This window comes from Papaver somniferum, chromosome 1, assembly GCF_003573695.1.
Source record: "Papaver somniferum cultivar HN1 chromosome 1, ASM357369v1, whole genome shotgun sequence".
Taxonomy (NCBI): domain Eukaryota; kingdom Viridiplantae; phylum Streptophyta; class Magnoliopsida; order Ranunculales; family Papaveraceae; genus Papaver; species Papaver somniferum.
The window spans coordinates 111,912,573-111,923,959 of NC_039358.1; the positions used below are offsets into that span (position 1 = coordinate 111,912,573).

Here is an 11,387-nt window from a genome sequence, read left to right on the forward strand (position 1 = left end):
ATACCCTGATTTATGATAATATTACCTGTAAAATGTGAAAATTACAATAATAAGTAGATCAACTAAAACTAATGGACAAACAGACCACTAGATTGGTTTCATTTGCAAAATGAAAAAAAATATGGAAAAACTAAACTAATTTGTACAGATATTTTTCCCGCTACCACCACACAGCAAACCAGTAGCCTCACTCATTGTCAGTACGATAGTACCAGCAGGATGCATGCATTTGCATTTGGGCCACCACTTTTCACGTATCCTGTACCAGCTTAGGACCCAAATTTGCATGCGCCCCCACCATAGATTCACGAATCTACCGAATATAAGTGAACAGCCAGACTGACTAATTAGTTGCTGTAGGAGCAGCTGGTAAACTTATAGAAGCTAGTGGAGGTCAATCTCAAAGGTCCAGGCAGTTGGATCCTGCACATGCAAGTGCCAGCATGTCTGGGCCACCGCGTCCGGGTTTATCAAACGCCCTCCTCCTCCACCAATTATTCCAACAACTTGCTGCTGATGACTTAAATTTTGTTCCCCTCCTCCTCCAGCACCCGTCAATGATCTCTGTGTTGATGACGATGATGACGGTGATGGCGATGGCCAAGTTGATATAGACGTCGAGGACAACCTGCGATACATAGTTAAATAAAGTTGGCATCCATTTGTTACTGATCCGAGAATCAACCTCATTAGTTTCTGATTAAGGAGGGGCTCTTTGACATGATTTTTTCACACTATCTTACCGATTCATATAAAATCCAATATATTCCTTTTTCACATCCATTTCAGATTGTAAAAATGAAAAATTACAATCTTACTACACAGCACCGTATCCTAGAAGAAAACTAGTTTCAAATTCATTATCATTTGAATTTTGTAAAAATGAAAAATTTATACCCAATGAGATAGTGTAAGAAATACTATGTCTACCGACTCTTCCATGCCTAGTTAATTTTTGTAAAGTAGTCATTTAACCTGTTTGGTAGCGGAAGGACACCACTGATGATAACATGCGCAATGTGGATACCCATGGGTTGGAATTCTTTCGCCATGCACTGTGATAGTGCTCTGAGTGCAAATTTCCCACAGCCTGCATGCATCAGCTTAGTTGCTTAATATTAAGAACACAAATCGATTAATCAAAATGAAAAAATGCTAATCAAATTAAATGTTCTGATTAAGGTAATTAACTCATACTTAATTCAGATAAACCAGCAATGCCGTTAAGAGATGCAGAGCAGCCTGTAAAAATTATAGTCCCTTTCCTTCTATTAACCATTCCAGGTATTACTTGTTGGGCACACTGTAAAGCACCAACCGTGGAGACGGCAAGAGATTTCCCGAAGGAATCGATACGGATATCAGTGAAGTTGGTAGGAAGATTAAGGTTATTAGAGTTAGGAGTGTAAACAAGTACTTCGACAAATCCAAGTGATAGTACAGATTCAAAAGCTTCTCTAACACTTCTAGAGTCAGAACAATCTATACGTATAGCAAAAACTTGTGCTTTTTCTTCTCTAGCTATTTCTTCTGCAAATCTCGATAATCTCCCTAAATCTCTAGCTAAGATTGCTACGGTGTAACCTTCACGAGCAAATTTTCTTGCAATGGAGAGTCCAAGTTTTGGTCCAACACCAACCACGGCTGCTATGCCTCTGTTTGACGGTGTACTTGCCATATTCCTCATCTTTAGATGTTGGTTTTTTGTTGAGACTAGATCAATGGAGCAATGAGAGAGTACTTACTCTCCACCACCCCTGTAACTACTTTAGCTAGATATATAGTTGCGTCGTTTTTTGTTGAGACTAGATCAATGGAACCACGACTTTATATATATAGTTGATATGCTTGATAGTTCTTCAAGATGTCTCTGGTATCTTTATCTCTGTTGATAGTGCTTCAAGATGTCTCCGGTATCTTTATCTCTATGGACGCTAGATAAAATTTAACCTTTTCTCCAAATATACATCTAATCATCCACTAGGGAAATGTGGATGACAGAGTGCAGTAAGATTCAGATTCGTGTAGGCACCATACCCATATGCAATTCATCGATTTGATCGAGTGGATAAGACCAAGCAGTGGGCGATTCCAGCAAAGCAAAAATGAATATTCTGTGAAGAAGAAGATCCCCTCTCTGTGTAGTGTAACTAGCTAGCATCTAGTAGTTTACAGTAACCTAGCTACACAACCCATTGATTCTCTCTGGGTGTTTTGTTTCAGCCTCAAGAAGATCAATTTGTACATTTTCTTTCTTCTTTTTAGCTAGGATTTGTGTGGCTGGGGATCTAATATCCGTGTAATAGGTTTTGTGACTTGTCAGTTAAAAGTTTTTTTTGCTTTTGTTTGTGTGTTTGTTTGAATCTCGTTTGAATGGATGAGAAGAAGATATTTTGTTGAACAGTAATAGTAAATTGTGAAGGGTTGATTAAAGTGTTTGTGGTGTGAGTTTGATTTCCCATTTCCTTCTGCAGGCTGTCTTAACAAGTTTCCCGAGGCCTGTACCAACTGCATCCATTGGAAACAGCAATATGGAAGAATATACTTAGAACTCATCTCCCATTCACAACAGATGGAATATACTTTGGCCCCATCCCCTTCAAAGCCTTCACACAGTTTAGATTTGATATCCCACCATCCTAAGGCTTAGTCCAATGGTACCCATGATTCAACATTCATGGCAAGCCTTTAAACCGTTAGGTGATCCCAACGGATGAATGTAGTCTCGTGAGGGTTTACACAGAGATATACCCACAAAACTAATAATGATGTTGGTGTAGTTGTGTTAATATTCTTCTCCATCTTGAGGAGGATTAGGTGGTGCTTGCATTGTGTTTAGTTCCGAGTAGTTTTAGTTCATGATTAAGTAGCATTGATAAAACTTGAGTTATCTCCTGGTATCCCGAGCATTTTATGTTTGCATATCGCTCCTACAAAAAAACAAGTTAGTGTTTCTAACAAAGAATACGATTAACATGTTAACTTAAAAATATAAACCACTTGCAAGTCTCTCAACTGTCCATAGAGGAGATCGATTCTGTGTAATATAAATTTCTTTCTGGTAACATACGTAAAACACTCACTCCTTTTTTTATTACTCAAAGACTACCCTTTATAGTTGTAGTTGTTCTCTGATGAATATTTGTGAATTGTTGTATATAATTTTCGAATATCGGGTTCCAAACCCTATTAGCCGGAACAAAATAACGGTCAACTTCGGGAAGGGTAACAACACTAGCCCAAGCATTTGTTATAGCAACATCCTTTTCTACGGTATACAAATGCATTATAAGTGTGTTGTACTTGCGGGGTAGCTGAGACGAGATGAACTGATATTTCTGGAGGAGATGAAAGTGGATGGATGGGAATAACCGATTATTTGGTGTGTGTTGTTTGGCGGACGGAAAATTGAACCTATAAGGGAACATGTATAACAGTCCTTTGTTGTAGCAATGAGGTGTAAGGCTTATCCGTTTTTACAAGTTGGTTGAAAGACCCAACAAAAAAAACTCTGACATGTTAGTCACTTTAAATCGCTTCCTTGAGTTATCATTCACACTTTTACTTGTCGGGAAGAAGGATATGGAGCATAAATATTATGATTATTTTTTGAATGGAGCATCCCTAACTTGACATCAAAATCGCCTTCCCGATAGATGTGTTGTCCCTTCCAGTCACTCTTCACGGATGTGTAACCTCATTCATTGTTATTGTTGTTAAAGATGCAACATTTCTTCCCAGTAGGTGAGTGTCATCGATCTTCCATTTTTAAAAGGAACTCTTTTGTCCATATGAAACTCAATTATTATTTCGAATAGCTGGTCAATGATCTCGGCTTGATGGAAGTGACAACACGTTACCACTGCACAACCAAGAAAAAATTCACTGCTTAAGATTCGAAGATTATTATGATGGCATATTTATGATACATCAACAACTTTTGTTACTTTAAGGGGGTGTGCACATTGACTGGAATTTTTTTTAAAAAAAATCAAAAACAAAGTTACTTGAATACATTTAAAGCCATGTCGTTTTCGAATACCAACGGTTACACTTAGCTCGTGTAACAAGCAGTTAGAAAGTGACCCAAAGGGACGAGTTTAGTCTCGTGAGGGTTTACAAAGAGGTGTACCCACAAAACCAGTAATGGAGGTGTTGTTGTGTTTATATCTCATCTCTATCTTGCGGAGGAATATCTCCTGGTCGTTCAAAGATCTCCGGATTATACTCTGTTAGAAAGTGCATCTTCAAAATATGGAATGCCACATCATCTCTCAATTTTTTTTCTTCCATATTGTCGATCCTCTTCATATGTTATTTCACCTTCGCGGTACTGGAGTTAAATTCATAAAAGGTGTTAATGCGAGGTTCTCATTAACAAAACATAAGAATTAATAATTGAATTTTAAACTCACCGCAGGTTGAGTGTCCCATCCACCGGGCAAGTTCATAAAATAAGCTGTTACATGACCAATATGTCTTTTCACTTATCTTTTCAAGTTTGCTAATCCTCTGCTGCAAGGCCTTGGTACTTCTAACGGTGTCACTGTGCGGTTCCATATTCGACTATAACTCGGGCCCAAAAGGTATTGCTGTGTTGGTCATTTCCTAGTATTGGATCACTGGTAGCCGCGCACCAGGCACCAATAAGTGCAACATCTTCAATGCATCCAAATCTAGCCATTCTTTTTTAACTTAAAACAAATTGTTAAAATACATAAAATATATCAATAGGAGATCAGACTAATAGTTTGTTGGTGTGTTGAGTTACGATGAATGAAACACTATTTATAGAGTTCCCAAAAATTTCCCATTGGTGAACTAAAGGGTCATGTAAGGAACGCCTAATGGTTTGGCGTATCAATTAGACATCCTACCATGTCAGAATCACGTTTGATGGTCAGAACCCATCCATATATACAATTTTATTATTTTCTCAAGATAACAATAATTCAACCTATGGAAGGCCATATACTTATACACATTACTTTTGTGTTAGATGTGACATAAGATGTCACCATTACAAAAATATTAAAGGAAAAAAAAGGAAATAAATATCATCCCAAACAGAAAGTCTCTATTACACTGAATTATTTTTTTGGATGGGTGGTCAGGGATCTCAATTGGAAGGAAGTGACAACTCATAACCACTGTATAACATTGATGGAACTCATTGTTTAATATTCAGAGATTTAATGACACATATGGTTCCATATTTATGATGAAACAATAATATTTTATTACTTTGATGAGATAATGCGCACATTGATTGAAATTTAAAAGGAAGTCATTTAATAGTCACTCATTGTAGCATTGATGTGTATGGGTCATCCACTTTTGCAAGTTGGTTGAATAATGAGGCAACACAAAAAGCGTCAACTTATTCACTCTAAATATCATCCACAACTTTGCTTGTCAGATAGGATGGATATGATATGAAGCCTAAATAAATTGATAATTTTTGGAATGGAGTGTCCATCATCTTTATGAATGTTTGTCTTTTTGGGACATAAAAATCTTCGTCATTATCAACAAATATATTTTTTGAGACAACTTCCAATGGGGAGTATTAATCTTAGTGAATTCAAATAAAATTTAATTTATTTCATTAAATTCGAATTACGACACAAGATAGTACAGTGATCCTCCGGCGTCCATGTTCCTACAATAAGCCCTAACATGAGAAACATATATATATATCTTTTTACATCCCTTTTCAAACATATAATAAGTCCTTACATCCTATGTTATAAGGACTTCGTAGTTCTTACAGCATCCCGCACTATGTTCCGCTAGAATTCTCACCCACAAGATAGTACAGTGATCCTCCGGCGTCCATGTTTCTACAATAAGCCCTAACATGAGAAACATATATATCTTTTTACATCCCTTTTCAAACATATAATAAGTCCTTACATCCTATGTTATAAGGACTTCGTAGTTCTTACAGCATCCCGCACTATGTTCCGCTAGAATTCTCACCCACAAGACCGCCCCATCTTGAGACCTTCCAATGACATGATCACTCACAACCGAACAATAAACATTCATTAGAGCGACATCTTCATCTCTCTCAAATTTAACGATCTTTTTTAAATAAAAATTAAATACTGGAAAGGAGAAAATAAACCGGTATAATAGGAAACTAAGAGTATTTTGATGTGTTTGAGTTAGGATGAGTGAAGCTCAATTTATAGAGTTTATAGAAGTCAGATCATTGGTGATCTAAACGGGTGACAAAGGGAAAGGCTCATGGTTTGGCGTCTCGCCTAGGCATCCCAACGTGTCAGAATCACGTGGGAAGGTCATAACACATCCATATAATGAAACTTGTGTTCAAGATAATAATATCGCAACTTGCGCCAGGCTATATCATCACACACTTTATTTTTATGTAAAATGTGACTAGTCCATGTCAATAGTTCTAAACTGTAGTGGTATTATTAAAGGAATAAAATATTATTGAAGATTAACCAATGGGCGAGACGAATCAACAACTTTTTCATTAGTGGAAAAGATCGCTCAACTTTGTTGGGACACAACCAAAAAAACAACAAAATAACAATACATGGAAAAATAACATATGTATGTCCTTTTCGCATGACCCGCGGATGCACTTAGCCCGCATAACAAGCCTTTAAACCATTAGGCGACCCTGGTGGACGAGTTTTGTCTCGTGAGGATTTACATAGAGGTGCACCCACAAAACCAAACTCTTTGATGTAATTAGCCTTCACGACGTCCTAAAAATTGGGGGTCCATAAAAGGAAACTTATGCCTCGTGTTGAGGTAGAAATTAAGAAACATAAGCCGCTTTCCATTTTGTTGGATGTGTAACTCGCGTGCATGCAAATCCTGCAATAAACAAATGAATATAATGTTAGTGTTTTAAGGTAATCTCTATTTAAATCATGCATACGTTTACAGTGGTTGACCTATAATCATTTCTTCAGACCACCCTTCAGACACATTACGATATATCGGTATCTGGAGTGCAACAAAAATGTTCACCTCCCTTTTTATGGTGAGCACCCGACACCGTAATGATTTCCATGTCCGGATATTTTGATTGCCAATTATTTTGGTAAAGAGGAGGGTGACACGGTTCCAGAACTCATTTGATTTTTCGCCTATTAATACATCTGGATCGTTGGAAACATTGCAGTATGCCCATGTTAGAGCTTCGTCTTACTGTGAAGAGTACCTGGTTGCCATGCTAAGAAGATAAAATATGCATAAATAAACCAAAAAAATACTTAAAGGAGAAAATTTTTAAAATGAGAATAAGTAATTTTTAAAATCGATAATGGTGGACGATGAAGCCTCTTTATAGCTAATAATCAACACACTCGGTAACAGTAAACGCCTTTTACTTTATAAAAGAGTTTATCACTATTTAAAAATGACCCATATTGTTCACAAACGTGCCAAACTATTTATAACCGACCATAGTTGTTCACAAACGTCCCTGCATTTCATTCACCCTATAAAACCATATTTAAGGTTACCCAAAATTTTCCATAAATAATCTTACATCTCAGCAGAATAAACCTTCCTAATAAAAAATCCCCAACCATGAGTTATAATCGCAAGGGAAAAAAATACAATGCGTGGAAGCAAAAGTGTTTGTCTATTATGTTTTATGGATAACCATAGCTTACTTCAATGCATGTGGATCGATGTATTCAAATTAAGTGTCCCTAAAAGCGTTGTTCTGGCATTAAGATGGTAATGGAGTCGCCCAAGGAAAAAATAAGGTATTTGCGGTGTATGTATGAAATTTTTTGTGAAGAACCGCAGTTGCTAGCGGATGCATGAAAGCTAGAGAAGATGAATATCTCGATGAACTTTGCAGAAACTTTAAGAAAAAAAAAAGAAAAATTAATATTGAGAACGAGAACGAGAAAGTGGCTTCGTGCTCAACCCCTAAATGCAATTTTTACATGGAACTCCACCATTCAAAAGAAAATAGCACGTATGTCAAACATTTCCGGAAATGTTCGGGATGTCAGTCGATGGAATGGACTGATTAGGTGTCGTTATGATATAATTAATCTAGATATAGAAGGTGATGTTGTCGATTAACGTGTTGTTTTATGTTTTATTGTGTGTTTTAATTTGGTCAAGAGATGTTTATGATGTTACATGTGGTCGTATGTTTTAGTTCTAAATAGAGAGCGAAGGTAATGCTTATGACGTAATGTATCTTAGTATGATTTTATGAACACTTATTAAACATCAGAGTTTTATTATAAACATTTTAGTACATTAGAGTTCAAAACCTAACTCACTTTCGTAGGAATCACGTTTACACTTAGCATGTGCAACAAGCTTCTAAACCGTTAGGTGTCCCAAACAGATGAGTGTTATCTCGTAAGGGTTTAGAACAGATTTTCCAACAAAATCTTTAGTAAAACCTAATTATGAGGTCCTCAATAATCAAGGGGTAAACCGTCTGAGTCAAGCTCTTTCATGTACAAATCTGCTAATTCAACGTCATCAGGAACTGAAAAAGTGGGGGTACAACAACCACACTCAATGTTTCGCTTAGCAATCTGTATGGACAAACTCCAATATACTTTCTAGAGAATCAACTAGATATCCAGACTCAATCTAGATAAAAAGTATATCAAAAAGTTTATATCTCAATCTCTTGATTCGATATATACTCAAGCAAATAGAAATCTGCGAGTTTTTATCAAATACTAGATAGTTAACTTGGATAGTACCAAAGACCAATATCCAAGTGTCAATCAATTTAAATCAACAACCAAAAGGTCGGATATTCTAATTGATTGAACAACGCATAACCTGTGATATTTCAATTATATAAAAAAATATAATGCGAAAAAGAAATAACACAGACACCCGAATTTTGTTTATGAGGAAACCGCAAATGTAGAAAAACCCCGGGACCTAGTCCAGATTGAACACACACTGTATTAAGCCGCTACAGACACTAGCCTACTCCAAACTAACTTCGGTCTGGACTGTAGTTGAACCCCAATCAATCTCACACTGATCCAAGGTACAATTATGCTCATACGTCTCTGATCCCAGCAGGATGCTACGTACTTGATTTCCTTAGCTGATCTCACCCACAACTAAGAGTTGCTACGACCCAAGGTCGAAGACTTTAATAAAAAAATCTGTATCACACAGAAAAGTCTACGATAATAGATAAATCCGTTTTCCACGAATATACCTACGAGTTTTGTTCCCTCTTTTGATAAATCAAGGTGAACAGGAACCAATTGATAAACCAGACTTATATTCCCGAAGAACAACCTAGTATTATCAATCACCTCACAATAATCCTAATCGACACAGCGAAAAAGATATTGTGGAATCACAAACGATGAGACGAAGTGTTTGTGATTACTTTCCTATCTTGACTATCGGAGATATAAATCTCGAGCCAATTATTACAATTGTACCCGTAATGATAGAAGATGCAAGATCATATCACACAACTACAAGAAAAGTAGTATCGGTCTGGCTTCACAATCCCAATGAAGTCTTTAAGTCGTTAACCTGGTTTTAGAAGAAGAAACCAAAGGTTAAAGGAGAATCAACTCTAGATATGCAACTAGTATCACACGTAAGGTGTGGGGATTAGGTTTCCCAGTTGCTAGAGTTCTCCTTTATATAGTCTTTCAAATCAGGGTTTGCAATCAATGTTAGCTTGGTAACAAAGCATTCAATTTTCACCGTTAGATGAAAACCTGATTAGATTCAAGCTAATATTTCTCAACCGTTGGATCGAAAACTTAGCTTGTTACACTCAAATGAAATGTCCAATTTTGGGTTTATGTAACCGTTCCCAAACATTAACATTTGTTGGTTCAACAATAGTTAACCAAATGGTTAGCCATATGATTACTTTCATATCCACCATATTCTTCTTCACCATAACTAGTTCAAATGACTCAAATGAACTAGTTAGAGAGTTGTTCAATTGCTTAGATCTTATATAACTACACAAGAAACGATTGAAGCAAAAACGATTTGATTCACTCGAATGAGTTCATGAACTTTATATACCAGGTTGAAAAAGCGTTCCTTAATTTATATAAACATGAGTTCAAGAACAACCGATTTTAGATATAACCTTCTCAAGTTCGCGGACTGGGTTCGCGGACTTAAGCTCACGGAAGGAGTTCACAAACTCCGGCAGAAATTCTCAGGTCGAGAACTTCCTCCAGTTCGCGGACTTGGCTCACGCCACATTCCGTTTCTCTTGATCAACAATGTTCGCAAACTTTGGTTCAAGGAATAAGGACTTATACATATATGTGTTTCCACAACAATTTTTATATCCTACCAATGGTTATATAATCTAAACTCTCATTTCAATCATTGAAACATTCTCAGAGGACGTTATATAGCCGTTATTCACAAACCATTTTTCGTCAGAGAAATTTCCAAAGTGATTGAAACATAACATGACATTCGTCACTAGGTAAAGATGAATTTGGCTAAAGCGAAAGCTTACTAACACATATTTCGAGAAATAGATAGACGAGTTACACTCGGCTCGAAATAACAAATGTGTATAATGAAAGTCTATATATCAAAATGACTTTTGTCTCAAGAATAAGAGATAGAGTAGATAGAATTTTGAGTGACAGATAAGTTCAAGTCTCCACATACCTTTTAGTCGATGAAGATCCACCAGTTCCTTGAGTAGTCCTTCGTCTTGTATGATGATTGCCATGGAGTCTTGAGCTCAACTACACATTCTATCATAGTCCGAGACCTTTAGCTATATAGGCTAGAAATCAAGACTTATAGTTTTGATCACTAACATTGACAAACATGCTTGAGATAGCAACGCATGCGAGTTCGACCGAGCAATGCTCTAACAATCTCCCCCTTTGTCAATTTTAGTGACAAAACTATTAATACATATGGAATACAAAAAATAAATAAATTAACTTTTGTAGCTCCTATTCCACATTTCTAATCTTCAAGATATATACTCTGATTAGGATGAACCGTAACTGAACCGTGTACAAAGACATTTTTCATAAACGATTAGCCGAAACTATCCAATTGAACTATAAGCTTAATTATTTTCATAAACACTTAAGACTTTTAAATTAGAGTGACAACCGTAGATTATAATGTGATCAATCATGTCTATATAGTATTCTTAGAGATTTATTCAAGTGTTAATTATCTCACGGAAATAATTTTATGTGTATCTAAAAATATTCGACAGGGTAATTACGTGTAACAGGTACGTGTACTCAACCTTGTTCGTGACTATATTTTTCATGGGACATGTACCGGGTATGTGTACCCTTAAGACAAATATAAGTTCCGGAACATACAAAACTTTCTCGGCTTGCATACCAGTGTTGATGGGGGTGGGGGGGGGGGGG

The 11,387-nt window shown here is 36.5% G+C and overlaps 1 protein-coding gene across 1 annotated transcript; it reads right to left on the reverse strand.

The window, feature by feature from the left end:
- Positions 1–2,321, reverse strand: LOC113296697 (very-long-chain 3-oxoacyl-CoA reductase-like). The gene is made up of 3 exons (XM_026545016.1): positions 1,198–2,321; positions 976–1,090; positions 1–628 (listed from the first exon to the last, which is right to left on the reverse strand). Exons 1-3 carry the CDS (start codon positions 1,685–1,687, stop codon positions 385–387), a joined length of 849 nt encoding a protein of 282 aa, XP_026400801.1. The 5' UTR covers positions 1,688–2,321; the 3' UTR covers positions 1–384.
- Between the last annotated feature and the right edge of the window lie 9,066 nt (positions 2,322–11,387).

Excerpts from the sequence above, each read along its gene's own strand:
- LOC113296697 (XM_026545016.1), bottom strand. The coding sequence starts at position 1,687 with ATGAGGAATATGGCAAGTACACCGTCAAACAGAGGCATAGCAGCCGTG. Across the intron at positions 1,091-1,197 it reads TGCTGGTTTATCTGAATTAA|GCTGTGGGAAATTTGCACTC; the intron begins GTATGAGTTAAT and ends TGATGCATGCAG. Across the intron at positions 629-975 it reads GTCCTTCCGCTACCAAACAG|GTTGTCCTCGACGTCTATAT; the intron begins GTTAAATGACTA and ends TATGTATCGCAG.